The sequence below is a fragment of the Lolium rigidum genome, chromosome 6, assembly GCF_022539505.1.
Source record: "Lolium rigidum isolate FL_2022 chromosome 6, APGP_CSIRO_Lrig_0.1, whole genome shotgun sequence".
Classification (NCBI taxonomy): domain Eukaryota; kingdom Viridiplantae; phylum Streptophyta; class Magnoliopsida; order Poales; family Poaceae; genus Lolium; species Lolium rigidum.
Genome location: NC_061513.1, coordinates 121,996,837 through 122,015,950, shown reverse-complemented (window position 1 = coordinate 122,015,950; position 19,114 = coordinate 121,996,837). Strand labels below are relative to the sequence as shown.

The 19,114-nt window shown below is 46.2% G+C and overlaps 2 protein-coding genes across 2 annotated transcripts; both read left to right on the top strand.

Annotated features, from left to right (window-relative positions):
• The first annotated feature begins 11,516 nt into the window (after positions 1-11,516).
• Positions 11,517-14,376, top strand: LOC124666653 (protein phosphatase 2C 50-like). Its single transcript, XM_047203989.1, has 4 exons — positions 11,517-11,870; positions 11,960-12,307; positions 12,395-12,500; positions 13,735-14,376. The coding sequence occupies exons 1-4, from the start codon at positions 11,517-11,519 to the stop codon at positions 14,076-14,078; spliced, it is 1,152 nt and encodes a 383-aa protein (XP_047059945.1). The 3' UTR covers positions 14,079-14,376.
• A 938-nt stretch (positions 14,377-15,314) lies between these two features.
• On the top strand, positions 15,315-18,757 carry LOC124661480 (KRR1 small subunit processome component homolog). Its single transcript, XM_047199336.1, has 12 exons — positions 15,315-15,596; positions 15,724-15,800; positions 15,888-15,998; positions 16,225-16,293; positions 16,951-17,007; positions 17,083-17,121; positions 17,242-17,346; positions 17,428-17,510; positions 17,602-17,683; positions 17,980-18,123; positions 18,202-18,270; positions 18,426-18,757. The coding sequence occupies exons 1-12, from the start codon at positions 15,392-15,394 to the stop codon at positions 18,540-18,542; spliced, it is 1,158 nt and encodes a 385-aa protein (XP_047055292.1). The 5' UTR covers positions 15,315-15,391; the 3' UTR covers positions 18,543-18,757.
• Positions 18,758-19,114: the final 357 nt, after the last annotated feature.

The following is a 19,114-nucleotide window of genomic DNA, read 5'->3' as shown; positions in this document are numbered from 1 at the left end:
GCTCTTGCCGGCCGCGCTCCGCCGACGCAGCATCCTCCCGGGCGCGCCGCTCGGGCGACGGCATCCGGATGAGGTCACGGGCTGCTCGCATAGCGAGCAGCTCGTTCTTCCGGCCGAGGAGGTCGCCTAGCGGCGGCGGCCGGCCCGCGCGATGCCCTCGTGCTCCTTCGTCACGCGCGTGAGGTCGGCGAGACGCTCCTCGATGGCGGCGTTGATGTTCGCCGGCGCGAGGTCCTCCGCGGCGACGGGCTCCTCCGCGGCGTCCGCCCTCCTCCACGGCCGCGTACCGGCCGTCCGGGGTCTCGTGCCGGCCCTCCGCGGCCGCTTCCCCCATCTCCGCGTCACCGGCCTTCTTTGCCGCCGCCTCGGCAGCCGACGCGGAGCGCCTCGTCGTCGGCGACCCACCGCGAGTCCGCGCGCTCCTCCTCGTCCGTCCGCGGGAACCCGGCCCGGCGGCGAGGAGAGCTTGGCCCATGTGGACTGAAGGGTGCGCGGCATGGCGCCGGAGAAGGTGGAGGGAAGAGAACGGTGATGCGGTCCGGGTGAGACCGCCGCCGTCTTTATAGCCGGCGGTCTGGCGGGAAACTTGGGCGCGAGCGCGCGCCAATGGCGTTTTCGCGCGCGCGGGAACCTTGGTGCGCGCGGGATCTTTCCCGCGCGTTCCACCTCCCGCCATGGCTGTCCCGTCGAGGCCTGCCATGGCGCGGCGCCGCGCAGCGAAGACGAACCACGTGGCGTCTCTTTGGGTCGCCGCGTTGGGCGCCGCGTGCGACCCAAACGGACACGCGGACGCGGGGCGCTGTCCGCGTGTCCGGGCGGGCACGCAAACGGCCCAAAACGGACGGCCCAGCGCGTCCGTTTGGGTCGCCCGGTTGGAGATGCCCTTATGAGTGAAGGCCGATCAAATACGTACGGATTGGACACCTTGCAGACAGAGAGAATAAATAGTTTCGCCAAGTGTCAAGACACTGACCCAACAACACCGCGTAGATTATGACGGGGAAGCACGCAACAAAACGAAATTTGCAGATCATTGTCAATGGTCATGAGATCTACGCAAGGCATGACGACACGATCCTTTGCTGATCATAGCTAGTCCTATCATCCTATGGAGTATCTGAAATTCTGAACAAATGAGTACTGATATCATGAACACCGAGAAATTCCCGCTGCTAGGTCTCGTTCACTGAAAATTTTCCAAAGGATCTTTTTAGTTTGTAAGGCCGGGTTTTTAAGTCGAGAAAGTAGAGAATTATGATTCAGGTATCTTGTCACATAATCCTGCAGATATCGGAACACATGAATGTGCTTAAATAGTTTCTCGGTTGAAACAAAGGAAAGCAGAGAGTTTTGTAGGATTATGTGAAGGTCAATGTCGATTCATCCTTAGACAATGGTCTTCTAAGAGGCACTATGGGTACGTAAAATTCGGGTTTGATGTGCCTAGGGAATCAAATTATGCAAGTAGTGAGCTAGTAAGAGTGTAAGACCGACTAAGGGACATATAAAAATGTCTAGCATCATGAAATCCAAAGTGCATTAGACCTTTTTTGGTTTTTTGAATCTATTCATAATCTTCAACAGCAGTACAAGAAAACCTAAAAGTTTTAAAAATTATAAAAAGAAGTATTTGGAGCACATAGCGACGACTACAAGCATCGAACGAGCCGAAGGCGCGCCATCATCCTCGTCCCTCCCACATTGTTAGCCATGCAAAGCTTATCATATGAGAGCTTGTTTTAGTAGATGGACGGAAAGTCTCATCGTGCTAAGGTCCCAAATGAACAACGCAAGAGAGTAGCAGCCAATGAAGAGAAGCGTAGATTAGAAGGAATACGGAACAAAGATGTGCTGAAGATAAACCTTCACACGCCCTTCGAGGACGAAGCTAGACCCATAAAAAAAAAGGGTATATGGGGAGAATCCTATTCCACCTTCACGGAGTTGTCACCGCCATATTTTTTTTAGTATGACACAAAACCTAAGCAAATTAAAAAAATAACAAAATGTGAAGTCATCCCGCCTACGAGGATTGGGATCCACCGCGCCTCTATGACCCTGAGGCCACAAAGACCTGGCAGATCAGCGGCTATGTCAACGCGAGAGAGGGAAACCCCGGTGGCCTTATGTCTCCCACCGAAATAAGGGGTACGTGTCATTACCAATCTACACTACTTAAAAAGGAGGAACATGTTCCCTATTCTGCCTACCTCTCACTACAACCAGTTTTGGTCGTCACCCAAATGGGCCGCACCGAATGGGCCGCACCAGAAATCGCAAAACATACGTAATCTCGCCCAGAATTAATTTCGCCTAGAAGGAATGTAATCTCACCCAGAATCAAACTCGCACTAGAAATCGCCCAGAATCAATCTCGCCCCATAATCAAGATCGTCCCATAATTCCCAAAAGGAATGTAATCACGCCCCAGTCAAACTCGCCCAGAACCAATTTCGCCCCATAATCAAGATCATTCCATAATCAAGCTCGTCCCATAAGGTAATACGAAGAAAAATGGAATCAAGGTTAAAGAGGACGTGAATAGCACCCAGGCAGAATACTTGATGTACAAAAGCAAGACCCGGCCTAGAAATTAGCACAATATGATGCAACCAATCTTCAACCTTACGAAGTAACCATGGCAGTACAACTTAGCTTCGGACGCGCCTGCTCGAAGAGAATAATGCCACCAAGGCCGTACTCTCGCTTCGCCTGGAATCCTCATTTGTAACTTCTTCTTTCTATACTATAATACTGCATCAAAGATTTCATTTGTTAGTTTGACTGATACATGTGTTCCTTTCATTTCTTAGGCATGTTAGTTTCCGATTTGTTGAAGACATACACACGTACGGTCATGGTTGGGTGACGATCGCGAAAATTGTGACCGCGCGAATTAAAGTGACTCGGATGGGAGATCTTATTTACCACGCCATCCTAGCTGACACAAATGTGAGTCCTCTAATGCATTCTTGGTATCCAGTAGCTACAACTTTCTTCTCGCAATGCTATGTAAATGCTCCTTGCTGCATACATTATCTGCATGTGTTTCTTTCAATTCGTTAGGATGTAAGGAGCATTTCATAATATAAATAAAGCAGTCCAGTAGACATTCTTGAAAATAGGATGCAAATAAGGACCATGAGTAAGGCAGTATAGCAGCGCCCAAGCTTCAGAATAAAATGATTTTAGTTCAGGTTCCCATAATTAGTGATGTCCAAGTTCCCATACAAGTTTAACAGAAATGCATCTATTCTTTCATACCCAGGAGTGCAAAGGTGCCATTTTAACAGGAATGTGTGGTACTTACTGGTATTGCATGCATAATTATTGAAAAAATGTTGGTGTACTAAAGAAGAGGTCAACATGTAGATTGGTATCTCTTGCAAAATGGCTATATTTTCATAAGTGTCTATCTTTTGCAATTTGACAGGGAGACAAGATGGAGGCGATAGCGTATCGGCAGCAACACTGAGCTTCATGTCGGTGAGGTGTACTATTTCAAAAGGGTGGCGTTCCATATTTCTGAGGCTCCACCACCATTTGGATTGTTCACACCAACAGATTACTACATTCACATGGACTCTCGTACAGAGATTTGTCCTGCTCACCCTAACATTTGCATCCCTGAACTTCCGACACGGTTCGCCAATTTCGAAGTGACCACGAGAATTAGAAACAAATCAATCGTAGGTAGGTATAATTTTTTATATTTTAACTAATTAAACTACTGATGTTCTTACTATCATGCATTTGTAGATGTTCAGGGTATTGTCATACATGTCAGCCCTGTCATGTTTCACAATTCAAACAATCGTAGAACCCCTTGCCGATATGTTTTCCTGATGAATACCAAGTAAGATAAAAAAAAGTCTTCGGTTGTTTTATTATTCTTCTAACTATGGGTTTACTAATGACTGGTATTTTACAAGGGGACAATACCTTGCTTTGTGCATATGGGGCAAGCACGTGTCACGTCACATGACACAATGGCGGCTTGCCGAACAACATATGTGGACCTTGGCTGCATCTATAAATTCCCTATGCAACCAAATGAAACTAAATAATGCACCTTCTTCCCATTGACTCTACTGAAATACTTGTTCCTTTAAGTCAAATACATAATGATCTAGGTAGTTATATTGCATGGTAGTTAGACCAGACAAGAAAGCAAGGCGAACCACAAATTGAGTTCCAGCAAAGTAGTAACCTGTATATATTGTAGTCGGTGGATATTTTTGACTGGCTATAGAAACCTTCTTTTTCCAAGTAGTACTTAGAGCTTGATCAAATTTTGGTTCTCCTCACAGTATAACTTATTGTGAGAGGCAGAACCTATTTATTCAAGAACTTCTAATAAAACTTTGTAATTTCTGTTGCATGTGCAAATATTTAGCCTCTCCTCCATGTATGTGTGTTAGCCAGCAGTCAATGTGCTGTACTTCCACGATACTACTTTGTGCATGATGAAAGGATGATCTTCACACTTATGCAAGGATCAGATGGAGAGCAGGATAAAGGATTAAAAAAAACTTTTTTCTTGACTATTGAGTTTTTGTTCTGATGTATTACATGCTGGTCTGGACGTAAAATAATTCTCCAAGTGTAATAAACGATTCTTAGTGTACATATTACATATTATTTATTTGAAGATCACTACATATTATTATTTATTTGAAGTCACTACCTTCCTGTGTGTTGCTCTGGTAAAGGAAATATAAATGCCATCTTTTGTCAGTTTTGGTTCAAGATACCAGCTACTCCAAAGTTGCATCTGCTTGGAGTACTCCTAAGCTTGGTCTGCTTGGAGGACTCCAAACCGGTTAATGCACCAGCTACTCCAAAGCTGCATGAGCTATTAGCCTATTATGGTTCTATTCCATACTGGGTCAAGGGCGATGCTACAAAATTTCCTAAAGAAGAGTTTTACTACTACTGATATACTAGGTTCATAATATTTGGTAAGTGCACTAATCCTAATCCAATAAGCCTTCAATTAGTCACTGGGTCATGGGTATCTGACATATTTGTTTTCGAGAATACACCTAGAAGGTGCATCAACTTTTATACAGGAGTGTGACTCCTGTTGGGAAACAACCAACTGAATTCTTCTCAATCTTCATCAGGCTCCTCAATATTCATGCAGAACTTCACCTAGGGCTTAAAATAACAAATGTGTGGAGAGCATGCTAATATTAATGTCTAACTCCTCAAGTTGTAGATGTAAGAAGATATTTTCCACGGAAATATTCTCATCATTCCTCAGAAATAAGAAAAGACCAGTGGAGAAAAATAGCATCCAGAGCTATATTTGCAGAATGTAGAGTTTCCATGATGAAATATAAACAACATTGTTATTCTTTCATATCGCACCTATGTTCTCATGATCATGCTAGCGCAACACTTTAGAACCGAAAAAATACAAGAGAAGCACCTGAAGATGTAAAGGATTATTCGAAGTTCAATAATATTTAGGGAAAAAATGGGTCTGCACCATTAAAAGATCCAATCTTTAGGTTTATACCATCAAAAACGTTTTGTTTAGGTTTGTACCACCGAAAGGTTGCAATCCTTTTGATTCTTACCAACTCTGTGAAGTCCCCGTTAATGATGACCACGGTACCCTTTCATCATGAAAATCTCTAATCGGCCGGCTTTTTTGGGTTCAATCCTACACTAGATAGAAACACATGGAACAAAGAACAAAAATTAGGAACTCCTCACAACAAATCATAGGTCTTGTGCTCATACACAAACACAAGTGTTTATACAGGTAACAGAACATTACCCAGGTTGAGCAAGGGTCCATCCCAGCGAGCAGCAAGAATACGCATGGGGGGGCAGTCGGGGACGAGCACGGGGAGGCCGGGCGTCGCGGGCTTCGGGGTCGTGCCGCAGACGGAAAAAGCGCTCGGCCGGACGAAGTGCGGCCGCCGGCCGCGGCGGCGAGCTCGCAGGCCACTCCGGCTAGGGTTTTGGGCGGCTGGACGGGCCGCTTAGTTCCATGCCTTTGTGACCGCGATTCGGTAGGGATGGAGGCATGCCACCGAGGAGATCCTTCGCCGGGCTCCGGGGATGTGGTAGTCACCGTCGGGAAGGCTATGGGGTGGCCGCGGTTTCTCCTGTGAACTCTGCTTGTGAGTTCAGTTCACGGTGAAGAGGAATCATTCGGTTCATTGGTTTTGGCCACATGGGTAGTTAAATTAATTAACCGGCCAAAATAAAGATCTTTCTAAGGGCATCTCTGAGTGACCGTTAGCGTCCGACCGACCGAAAAATGCGTCTGTTACCACCTCCAGCGGGGCGACGCAAAGTGATCAGACCGTCCGCGGCGACGCAAACCTGGCTCAAATATGCGTCTCGGATGCGTCGCGGCGAATGCTGCGTGAACGCACAAAGTGTCCGCTCGCGTCTAGCGGATGTTTCGTTGGGCCCGCCTGGCAGTGACCCAGCGTCGATACGTCTTCTCAGCGGCGCCAGTACTGGCGCCGAGGTGTCGCTTTGGCAGTCTGCGGCCGCGTAAATGGTGATGCCTCGCGTGACGCGCGACCGTCGCCTACCTCTGCGCACGAAGTAATGGCGATGCCACGCGGGCCGCGGCCGTCGCCCTGCCTCCGACCTATATAAACAGGGGCGTGAGCATCTCACTCCTCCCTACTAAACCCTAGCGGCGCACAACCTCCACCGTAGCGCTGCTGCCGCTCAGCCTCCACCGGAGCCACCATGAGCAGCGCCGGCCGCGGCCAGGCTGCCGCGCCTCCACCTCCACCTCCCACTCCACCTCCCCCGGCCTCGAGCTCCGACGAGGAGTTCGATGATGATGACATCACCGACGACCTCCTCGACCCGGTCAGGGACGCCAAGGCCCTGGCTGAAGCGGAGAAGGAAGCAGAGGAGGAGCGGGCAGCCCACGCGGCGTTCGACGGGAGATGGAACGCCGCAGGGTGGCGGCCGTCACAGCCGCAGAGGACTCCGACTCCGACATCTCATGGTCTTTCGATGGCCCTGATGCGCCTACCCCGGAGGAGAAGGTGGTGGAGCAGAGGGCGTTAGTCGAGTCCTTCGAGACGCTCAAGGACGACGCCGCCAACGCGAGGCTGCGGCAGTGCCTGCTAGAGGGCGCGGCGGCGCACCGAGCCCTAGCGGCCGCACGGGAGGCGGCGAAGAAGCACACGAGGGAGGGACGCAACGACGGGGCCGACCCGTCAGGCAGCAGGTAGTCTAGGCTTCTAGAACTACTTTGTATAGTTTGAATGTACTACTTTCTATGCTTTCTAAATATGTTGCAAATCTAAAAATGGGTCGCCCTGCTGGGAGTACACCCAGACGCAAATGGACGCACGGATAAAATATGTCCGTGGGGAGACGCAAACGGACGCTCGCGACCACTTTTAGGCGTTCGATATGCGTCGCCCCGTTGGAGATGCCCTAATGGAAGCAGACGGAATGGCCGAAATCAATAACGTTGCAATCTTTGGGTGGTACAAACTTAAACAAGAAGTTTTTGATGGTATAAACCAAAAGAGCGGATCTTTTAATGGTATAGACCCAATTTTCCCAATATTTGGACACATTTTATGTCTGAAACTATCCAAATGGGGATTTCGAATTCCTCACCGTCGACGAAGTATGCCGAGCAGGGGTACCCATCGGTGGTCGCAGCGGCGCTCCTTATTGCAGGAGCGTGGGCGGACTAGCGTCGCTCCTTGTTGCCGACGAACCCGTGGGACGACAGCACCCCAATCCCTCCGCGCCGAGCTCGAGGATGCGCAGGTCGGCGCCAGCGGGCTGGGATGGCACAGAGTAGGAGTTCGCGGGCCAGAACGGCGCCCACTTGGGCCATGGCCCGACGATTGCCTCCTCCATCTGCAGGCAAAGTGGCGAGGGGATCAACCATCCACTCTGGAAGCAGCAGCGGAGCCCTCCATGGCGCGCGCAGTGATAGAAGTAAGTGGAGTCGTGTTGTTAGTGTTGCTTTTTAATTGATAGATTTGTGCAAGGAATGATTTTTATGTGACTACTTGGTCGAAAAATATAACAGTATTTTCGCTTTATCGCTGGATTTCAAGTTCTTGCATCTTTTGTGAACATGTGTGCCTACAATGAGTCGGTGATTAGAGTTGAACCATAGTGTGGATAAAATTGATTCCATTAAAGTTCTTTGCTAGAATAAATGTGTATTCTGTAAGGAAATATGTATCCCTTATATATGTGCCATTAGAAATGAAATTTGCGTCCCGTGGCAACGCACGGGTATTTTTACTAGTGGTAAATAAAATTTTAAAAATCAGAATAGCCACCACGTGGCAGGCTCGTGATGAAAAATTTCACAAAATCTGACCAGCAAAAGTTCTCACGAGCCAGAAAATCATCTGATTGTCAAATTACTCAAAACGTGCCAAAACTCACCACCAGAAAATCATATGTGGAGGGTCTGTGGTCCCTGGTTTGTGACGGGACGGCGACGCTGCAACGGCCACGCGTGCGCCGGAGCGACACTTGGCCTGGCATGCGACCGAGGAGAGGCCACAAAGTGGCTAGCTGAACCGATATAAAGTTCTGCCTTGGAATGGAACGCGACAACGTACATGCCGTGCGCTCGTTGCAAGCAGAATCTGTCGTCCAGGATTATAAATCGTGAGCTAGCTAGCGCTACGAGTCACGCCATGATTGGCTTGGTCGACCGGGCCCCACCTTCGTGTGACACTAGACTCTGCCGGCACCACGCGGCGTATTGAGCGTAGCCGCAGGCCAAGAAAAACGATGCAAATATTTCCCGAAACACGACTCGGACGGGGCCGGAGACTCAAGCGTGCCAGTTTTTCTCGCTGGACGGGACACACGTCCCTTCCAAGTTCCAAGCCATTGTGCTTTCGGGACTGGTCAAAGAAGAAACTTCACAATGGATGGAATGGGTTGGAAATATCTCCGACAACTTCACATTCACCAGCTTCACGACACACCACCACGTCCAACGGGGAGTGCACATTTTCTATGGACATGAGAAAACTCGTGGTTGCACCAATGATTCCACTTAGCTAGGACATGCATTCTCTTGACACGTACGTTTGCGAAATTGTGCCAAACGTAGATATTTAATAATCTAATTTTGCTAAGAGAAATAAAATATAATGGAAGTGCGGGTAGGATTTATCATTTATATTGCACTAATAATCCAACGGGATTCACTCGTTTGAATAGACACACTGAAATACGTCTAGATACATGTGAATCCCCCCAGAAAAGAAAAGCTAGAACATTTTACACTGTAGTTCAAAATGGGCTAATGCTATATACACACAGATTATGAAAATGTGTTTCATAGAGGTTTAGACACAGATAGTTGGAATGACCATAAGGAACTTTCCAATGAGGCAGGCTGGATCGTGAAACCCATCTAGGGTTCCATCCCTCTCGCCGGCGACGCTGTTGATCTACTCCGTCTCCGGTGGCCTTTGGGCTTGGATGTGTGGCGGATCACGGCCTCTCGCCGGTGGGAAGGTTTCTGTTCTTCGTTTAGTTTGTTTTCAATGTCTTCTTCAGGATGGTGAGGCGACGGCTACTTCCTGTACTCAGAATAAGGTCCTTCCCGTCCTATCCTCGCTCCGCGGGTGCATCTAGCGCCGGCGGAGGGCGCATGGAGTTGTGTGTCCGGAGGATCTCCTGGAATCTGGTCGGTTTTCGTGTTCACTGGTGTGGTTTCAGGTTAGTCTCTTCCGATCTACAGTTGTCTTCATTGGCGGCGGTTGCTGCTCTGGTGCGCTGATTCTTTGGGGCCTTAGCACGACGACTTTCAGTCTGTCTACTACAACAAGCTCTACTATGACAAGCTTTGTCTGACTCCGGTGATGGAAGGGCGAGGACAGCGGCGCGCCTTCGGCTCGCGCTAGTGTTTGTAGTTGTCGCTAGGTGGTCCAATGACCTATTTGTAATTTTTATTATTTTTGGGTCTCTTTATACTACTGTTGATGATTATTAATACATCGGTGGAATTTTCGCAAAAAAAGGAACTTTCCAAATGTTTTTCTAAGAGTATGCTGAGCGTTGTGCCCTTTTTTTTAAAGGCAAAGGTATTTACAGGATCATACTCATGTCGAGAATGACGGGGCGGGAAGAACACCATAGAACTCAAAACTTAAGTTACTACTATGTCTCACGCTACTATAGGAAACTCCATCTACTTCGGGTCTAGCCAAGGGCAGAACTTGAATTCATTGATGCAACTTGGGCTACATAAAATTGTTGCCTCTCATTACCAGAGACCCATGCATTATGGTTCTTCTACAAGAACCAACATATCTAGATAATCAATGCATCAAAATCCTTCATTGTAAATATGGCCATTTCCTTGCTCCACCATTCCTCAGAGATGGTTATTGTGGGCAAGCAAAAAAAAAAACCTACGCATCATACCTGGAACACACTAAACCGAAATGTGATCCACATTATCTTTCTCATGCAGACATACGTACCAGGGCAGAGATATATGTATCTTCTTTCAAACCTAGCACGACTTTATGGCGGAGCCGGTTTCCTGAATAACACCTAATTTCTATGAGATAATACAAGAAGTATGCATAGGATCCTACTGAACGAGATTCGCCGCTTGAGAATTTCACGAAGGAAATATTTGTTGGTCAAAGTAGCGATGTTTGCTGAAGGTTCTCACCATCAACAAGGGTATGTTTTGATCACGGAAATGGAAACCGTGTGGATATTAAAAGAATTTAAATTTAAGAAGAATGTTAGTATGAAATGAGAACTACAAATCATTGAACAATTTTGTGTACGCGGGTAGATGCAAAAGATGGGTTGTTGTAAAAGTAACTAACCCTGGAATTTGACATGTGTCATTCGTCACAATCACAATCTTACACCAAATCATAAAGAATTGACCTTTCCATTAAAATAAGTAGTCCATGAAACAAAGGCGTGCGTGATTTCGAGGATTTAACTTGTGATCAAGTAGTCCCACTATATATGATCGAGAATTTCAAATAAGTTTTAGATGGAAAATGTGTTCTTTAGCACATAACCAACATTTGTGCTGGTAAAATCATTGGCCATAGTCAAATCTCGAAAAATCGAGAAGACCAATATCTCGAGTGAGGAAGCAAAGCTAAAACAAACAAAACGGTCATCAGCAGCAGACTTGCGGCAGAGCCTAGAAGCGACACCTGTCCGTTACGGCACGCCCAATCACATTCCTCCACCTCGCTTCCTTGTCGCTCGTGCCTTGCTCACTCACAAGTCTCGGTCGCCGGCATCCCCTCCTCCTCGCCGGAACACGCAACACCGTCGCCCACCACTCACCGCCTCCCACGCCGCTCGCCCACCTGGTACACGTACTCCCGAACCCGACACCCACCCTCCTCGCCACGCTTACTTTTCTCCTCCCTTTCTCCATTGCTGCCCCCTTGATTCGCGCACACCAGGCCACGGCTCGCGCTACGGTGGTGGGTGGCTCAGTCAGGCGCTGGTGCAGTATCGGTGTTCGTAGCCGTAGCAAAGTCGTGATGGCGGCGACGGTGTTCGCCGGGGAAGGGGCCACCGCGCGCGGCGGGTGCTCGGCGGAATGCGCCAGCGGCCCGGATCTTGGGAGCCGGGAGCACCGCGCCGCGGGGGACGGCTGCGGCAAGAGGAGCGTGTACCTCATGGAGTGCGTGCCGCTGTGGGGCTGCGCCGCGACGCGCGGCCACGCCGCGGAGATGGAGGACGCGTGCGCCGCCGTGCCGCGCTTCGCTGACGTGCCCGTGCGGATGCTCGCCAGCAGCCGGGAGATGGGCGGGATCGGGGTCGACTTCGACGCCTCCGAGCTCCGGCTGCCGGCGCACCTCTTCGGCGTGTACGATGGACACGGCGGCTCGGAGGTTTCTGATTCTTGGCCCAGACGAAACACATTGGGATTGACCGTGAGGCCTCTTGCTCTGTTGCTCATGCTTCATGTTCTCTGCTGCAGGTGGCAAACTACTGCCGGGACAAGATCCACGTCGTGTTACGAGACGTGCTGCGAGCCGGCAAGGGGCTGGGGGAAGTAGAATTAGGGGAGGTGGATGTGAAGGAACCATGGGAGAAGGTTTTCGGCGATTGTTTCCAGAAGGTGGACGATGAGGTGTCCGGCAAAGCGAGCATGTTTTCCAATGGCTCCAGTGAGTCCTGCGCAGAACCTATTGCCGCCGATAACGTGGGTTCCACTGCTGTTGTTGCGGTTGTCTGCTCATCTCATGTCATTGCTGCGAACTGTGGAGATTCACGGGTCGTGCTCTGCCGCGCGAAGGAGCCGATTGCTCTCTCCATCGATCACAAAGTATGAACTGGAATTTACCGCTCAGCTAAGTTTATTAATCCAGTTAAGTTACAAAATTGTATCTCTGATCATGCTTCCGTGTTCCAGCCTGATAGGAAAGATGAGCTCGCCAGGATTGAGGCTGCGGGTGGGAAGGTCATTGACTGGAATGGTTATCGTGTCTCTGGTATACTCGCAATGTCACGGTCAATCGGTAAGTTTTCTGCTGTTGCATGTCCAGCATATTATATGTATGAAATTATTGATGATGCCAAGCAGGTTGTAAAAAACATGTTTCGAATAAGATTAAGGTCTAATCATGACTGTTGTTACTTTTTGACCAATTTAAAATATAAATTTGGTAGCCCAACATTTACCGCTGCCATCATGATCTCTAGAAGGTTCTTTGGTAAACTCTAGGAGGCATCTCTTTGTAAGCTAAGGCAGACAAAAAGCTTCACAACAAGTAAGACCGTACCAGGATATGCTCGTGAAGTATTCTGCCTATGCAGCATATATGACATTACTTTAATCGTCACAGCCAAACATCCATAGAATTACAATAGTAGTAGTTCTATGGCCATATCAGGGTATTGCTGTACTTGAACCACTAGAAGCCTATATGAAACCATCAGCCTTTGTGCTGTCAAAAAGAAAAAGAAAAACCTATCACCTTTATCTTGATATTTGCAATCATCTTAAGTCTCTGGTACTAGGTCATTGTGTGAAACATCTAGGTAATATTTCTCATTCTCCATATGAACCTGTGAATACATAAAATTGAATTGGCGCCACAATTTTGATCATACATCTTGGATGTTTTTTCTGTACAAACTGTGCCGATTTCTCTTTCAGGTGCTCTTTCAATATACGAGATCATCTGCTATCGCGTTACTACATTAGCTCATTTCAGGCAGTAAATTATAACTGTAAATGATCCATTTCATATACTAGCGACTTGCAACTCCTCATTTTCCCATCTGGGAAAAATCATGGTTACTATTAGTCTGTGTTCCTCATATTTATCTTGGTTCCTTACCTGGAAATACGGGGGTGGGGACGAAGTTGTCTGTGGACTTCAATATGTTCTTGTGAAAGTGTTCGGATTAGGATGCAGATGTCCTTAAGAAGGCCAAAGTAAAATGTCCCCCTTACTGAAGGAACAAAGGTACCCTATATATACTTATGTTGTTATCTGTGCAAGTGCCTCGGATAGTTGTGAACTATGGCCATGGCTAATATTAGATATTAGTTGTTTCTTACGGTTGTCACCGTCTGAATATATAGTTCCGTTATTAAAACTTGGACAACTCTGTTTTCCCTGTTCCATGTGAGAAGTTAACTGAACTAAGATATTAAACCAGCCAATTTCTCTATGCATTTGTTTGCCTGTCTGAAGTTCCCTTTGGTTTATCAACTTGAAGCGGAACTCAACAATCTTCTTGCAGGGGACCGATACCTGAAACCATTTGTGATTCCAAAACCCGAAGTCACTGTTGTTCCTCGGGCAAAAGATGATGACTGCCTCATTCTAGCGAGCGATGGTCTGTGGGATGTCATGTCAAATGAGGACGCATGCAAAATTGCACGACGGCAGATCCTTCTTTGGCACAAGAATAAAAACGATGGTGCATATTCTGATGAGGGCGGCGGCGAACCCACTATGAACCCTGCTGCAAAAGCAGCTGCTGATTGTCTCGTGAGGCTAGCGCTGATGAAAGGGAGCAATGACAACATCAGTGTCATTGTTATTGACCTGAAATCACGAAAGAAGCCCAAGGGAAAATCGTAACATGCTCCTAACTCACCTGACTAGCTGACCGTGGTCTGCGACCAGAGTTTCCTCTGCTAGTCTGCCTTCCTTGCAAGACGTCATGCCTCCATTTTTTCTTCTTCTTCAGATGTCTGCAAGAGTTGTATGTGTATATGCTAATAGGTGTGGCTCCGACGATCTGATGTGCGGGGTGTGTGTCCATGTATACCCCCTTGCCCTTGTGCTTTGGGGCTGTTCACATTTATTTTCGGAACATCCATGTAAATGTTATGGTATCTGCATAATAATTAAGCCTTGCAAAAGACTGAGCAGCTGATATGATCGTCGGAACTCGGAAGTTACATATGCAGCAGGAAATGTGCTTATAGCCTTGTAGGTGTTCGACATGCACTTTTGGAACCTGGGTGCGCGGGCACCCGGTTTTTCAAAAATTGAAAAAAAATGCTATTAAAAGTTTCAAAAAATATTGAAATAAAATTTTGCATGTACATATGTTGATACTTACTCGTGTAAAAATACGATTGTATTGGCCTACACGAAAATGACAAAATGTTCAAATGACACTAATGTTTGGATTTGTATTATTCACAGAAATAGGAATCTCCATTTTCTCATTTTTTATGTAGGTTATATAAAATCGTATTTTTTCGTGAAAACTTTAAGTATAAACATAATATGTGCATGCAAACATTTATTTCATTTTTTCTGAAACTTTTAAATAGCGTTATTTTGAATTTTTCATAACTGGACCCAGGTTTCGTTTGGTATTTTCATACCAGATGTCCAGATGTACATTCGTTCTTTTTGACATTAGATCGTCAAATAAAGAATGGATGTTGATGAAAATGTCCGACCCCCTTTATGGCTGCTCTCAACATGGCTGCATGTCTGACATAAATTGTTGCTTTAAAATTTGGTTTTTGAGCACTGAATATGTTTTTACCCCTGGTGCATATTCATTTACTTGAATATGTCAATGAGCGTATATTCATTTAATTGGATTCATTGTTCAGCCTTGGGAGACACTTGGCAGCACTCTGGTCAGCTAACAGCGTCTGAACTGTTCTCTCAAAAAAAAAAAAAAACAGCGTCTGAACAAAAGAATATAATAAAACTTGAGGAGTGTCTTTGGAATAAGGACGTCCACACAAAATTTAAAGCTAGGCCCAAACCCGGAAGGCCCAAACCCCAAACCCCAAACGTCCGAACCTTCGGCCATTCCTCGGCGGCGTTACAATCATCATCGACCCTAATTCGCCACCTCAACCTCCCCCCTTCCGCCCCCTTCCCCTCTGAGAGCCGTCCAAGCCCTACTCCCTCCGGCCATCATCATGGCTCCGGACGTCGAAGCCAACGCGGCGGCGGAAGCCCCGGAGGGCAAGAACTGGAAGCGGAAGGGGAAGCACGACAAGGAGAAGCCGTGGGACGAAGACCCCAACATCGACCGCTGGACGGTGGAGAAGTTCGACCCCTCCTGGAACGAGGGCGGCCTGCTGGAGGTCAGCTCCTTCTCCACCCTCTTCCCCGAGTACCGAGGTAACCATATCCGCGCGCCCCCTATCCCCTTCCCCTCCCGCCTCAGCGCGATTCTCCGTTAAAAATTAGATGTAGTTTGAAGTCTACCGAATGCGAATCGATGACCCTTTGCTCGTTCCGAGTGCAGAGAAGTACCTGCAGGACGCGTGGCCGATCGTCAAGGGCGCGCTCAAGGAGTTCGGAGTCTCGTGCGAGCTCAATCTGGTACTGTGACGGGTGACTGATTACTCTTGTTTGGACTTTTGGAGCGTTCTTAGGTATTGAGGCGATTCTCTCTTGATCTGTGCGTAGGTGGAGGGTTCCATGACTGTTTCGACCACCAGGAAAACCAGGGATCCATACATTATTCTCAAGGCCAGGGACCTGATAAAACTACTGTCGCGGAGTGTCCCTGCACCCCAAGTATGCATTTGCTTCTGTTACCAACCCCTTTAGCTGCTACGCAAGTTCTGCTGTATACTGTGTGGAGATTGTCTTGACTTTTCATACCACATTAGGATATATATTTTGTGTTATTGCAACCTATGATATACTCCCACGGCCACCTATTGTAATGGCACCCAACACCTTGATGCCTTGTCTGGGAGTTGTTTCATCTATATGCTTCCGTTGTTGTTTTTCCTCGCAGGCAATCAAAGTACTCAATGATGAGATGAACTGTGATATTATCAAGATTGGCAGCATCATAAGAAACAAGGTAGACTTTGACTCATTGCTCAAAGTTCAGTTATGTGCCTCTTGGTTTCTTTCAAGGAATTCCTCGACTATGTTTGGTTACTAATGTCACAACGTCCGTTCCATATTAATGGAGTGGTTAATAGGAACATGTAAAGACCAGACATGTAATTGCCAAGTAATATGATGGAATCAATCGCATAAGGATATCATAGAAGCATTTTATGGCACCACTAGTTACACTAGATAACTGTTCTTTTACCACAACTAGAAACTTGGTTTATAGTTTATGGTCTGGGTTTATAGTGTTGTCTGTTTCATATTTGTTAGACTCTGGGTTCCTTCATCCAAAACCTCTGCAGTTCCCATGCTTATAGATGTGCTTGTTGGTTTGGCATGCATATGATTGTATAAGGTGCAAATCCACGTGTCACAGTCACATATGCTGCGCTTTGTTGCCTCCATAAGAGTATCATCCACCCAAATATGCGAACAGTTGGTCTGATAAGCTAATATAAGTTCTCTCGTTTTGCTCTATTATCAATGATACTTGTTACTTTTGCACAGAGAAACACTTCTTGCTTGTTGATATGTGTCATCAGCACCTATTTGTGCTATGTTGCGACTCTTGATGAGTTCGTCTTTTATGCTCCTGTAAGCTAATAGCATGCTATCACAGGAAAGATTTGTCAAAAGGAGAGAACGTCTTCTGGGTCCTAATCTATCCACCCTTAAGGTAAATATCTCATATGTTTAATGTCCTATGGTGATCTGTCCGCCCTTTGTTAACATGTTGTTTTATGTACTGCAGGCTATAGAGATTCTGACTGGCTGCTACATCTTAGTTCAGGTTTTCTTAATTTCTTACCTTGCGTAATACATTTGAAGTTACATTTTGGGTCCCACCTGCTTTTTTACTTTGTATCTCTTCATTTATTAAATACTATTGTGTATTTTTCCATCATAAAAGGGGAATACTGTTGCTGCCATGGGTACCTTTAAGGGACTGAAACAAGTCCGAAAGGTTGTGGAGGACTGCATAAAGAACATAAAGCATCCAGTATACCACATTAAGGTGACTGGTTTTGTTTTTGAGATATTATCTTTTAAGGGATGCAAAATATGATTTCTCATCGATTGTTGTTAAACTAAGCAGGAACTACTAATTAAACGTGAGCTGGCTAAGAATCCTGCCCTAGCCACTGAAAGCTGGGACAGGTTTCTGCCAAACTTTAAGAAGTAAGGAACTTGCATCACATTTCTGTTCAGGAGTTACTACCTCTGAAAAGTACAGTGTGCATCTTACACCTCATTATTTGTTATTTTTCAGAAAGAATGTCAAGCAAAAGAAGCCGAATACTAAGGAGAAGAAACAGTACACACCCTTTCCGCCTCCTCAACAGCCTAGCAAGGTGAAGTCAATTGTTTCTTTCACTTCTAGAGTTGTTGTGCAGTTCACCATGCTGGTTTCATCAGTTCATTGGTTGTTATGTGGTTAGCAGCCCTGTCCTACAGCTTTATATCTTGATGGTGTTGGTGCCTGTCTCCATCTCATACTCTGATAAATGATTATACTGATTTCAAAGCTATTTGAATTTGAAGGAAACAAAACCCATGTGCAATATTTTTTCTTGTACTGTGGGTACTTGAAAATGTTCTTGTTTTGCCTTCTGTGCTGCTGTTGATTAATTTGTCAATCTGGATGTAGATTGATCTTGAACTGGAGAGTGGTGAGTATTTCATGAGTGACAAGAAGAAGTCAGCAAAGAAATGGCAAGATAAGCTAGATAAGCAATCAGAGAAATCAGAGGAAAAGAAAAGAAAGCGAGAAGCTGCATTTGTTCCACCCAAGGTCAGAATGTCCTCTTGTATATTTTCAGTGGGATTCTCTTTCGCTTGTGTAGTTACTAAATCTTGTTATGGGTTTCAGGAGAACACTCAATCCACAAAAACTACTGATGACAACAACGGGATTGCTGATATTGCGAAGTCCTTGAAGGTATATTGCTGTTATGGTTTCATGCTCTGCTTATTTTGTTCATGTCTGTTCTTTTTAATTTGTTTTGGATCATGTGCCGTGTTTTTTGAGGGAGAGTATGCGATTTGATTCCACTGCAGTAGTATCACATCTCTGCGATTATTCTCCATTTGCAGAAAAAGGCAAAGAAATTGAGGAATAGTGAGGCACAGGAAAATGTGAAAATAGAGTCATATGTTGCAAGCAATGAAGAATCACACTCCAAAAAGAAGCACAAATCTTCATCCATGTAACAGCAGTCTGAATTCACCATGTCAGCGCCTTGTTTAATTGTTTCAGTTTGTTGAACCATTGCCATCCTGGTAGGTCTTACCCTTAAATAGAACAAAACTTGAAGCTTTCAGTGGTGTGCCAGTTTTGTTCTGTTCGTTAACAGCTGTTATGTGATCACATCAGGAACATCTATTGTGTGTAATTTACTACAGTTTCAACGGAGTAGTTCGAATTACGTCAGCTATCTTTTTTGAAACACTTTCAACCGTACACATGCAAATTCGTGTAGTTCACAGTTTCTCGAGAACATAAATACCTGTCTTTGGAAGAACACAATTCAGAATTTGTTCTTTTGCAATAAAATGATACAACTGTCAGGAATAGACACCATTTTAACAGGATTACAGATTATTTAGAACATCAATAATACTGGTCTATCAAGGTCTTGGCACTTCTTGGCCGGATCCGACGCAGAGGGCTTGTGAGTCCACATACGAGGGCAGTGTGACCGGATCCAAAAGGCGGAGGCCGATGGGTGGAGGAGAGATTGTTACGTTTTTTTTTTTTTTTTTTTTTTTGAGCGTACGAGAGA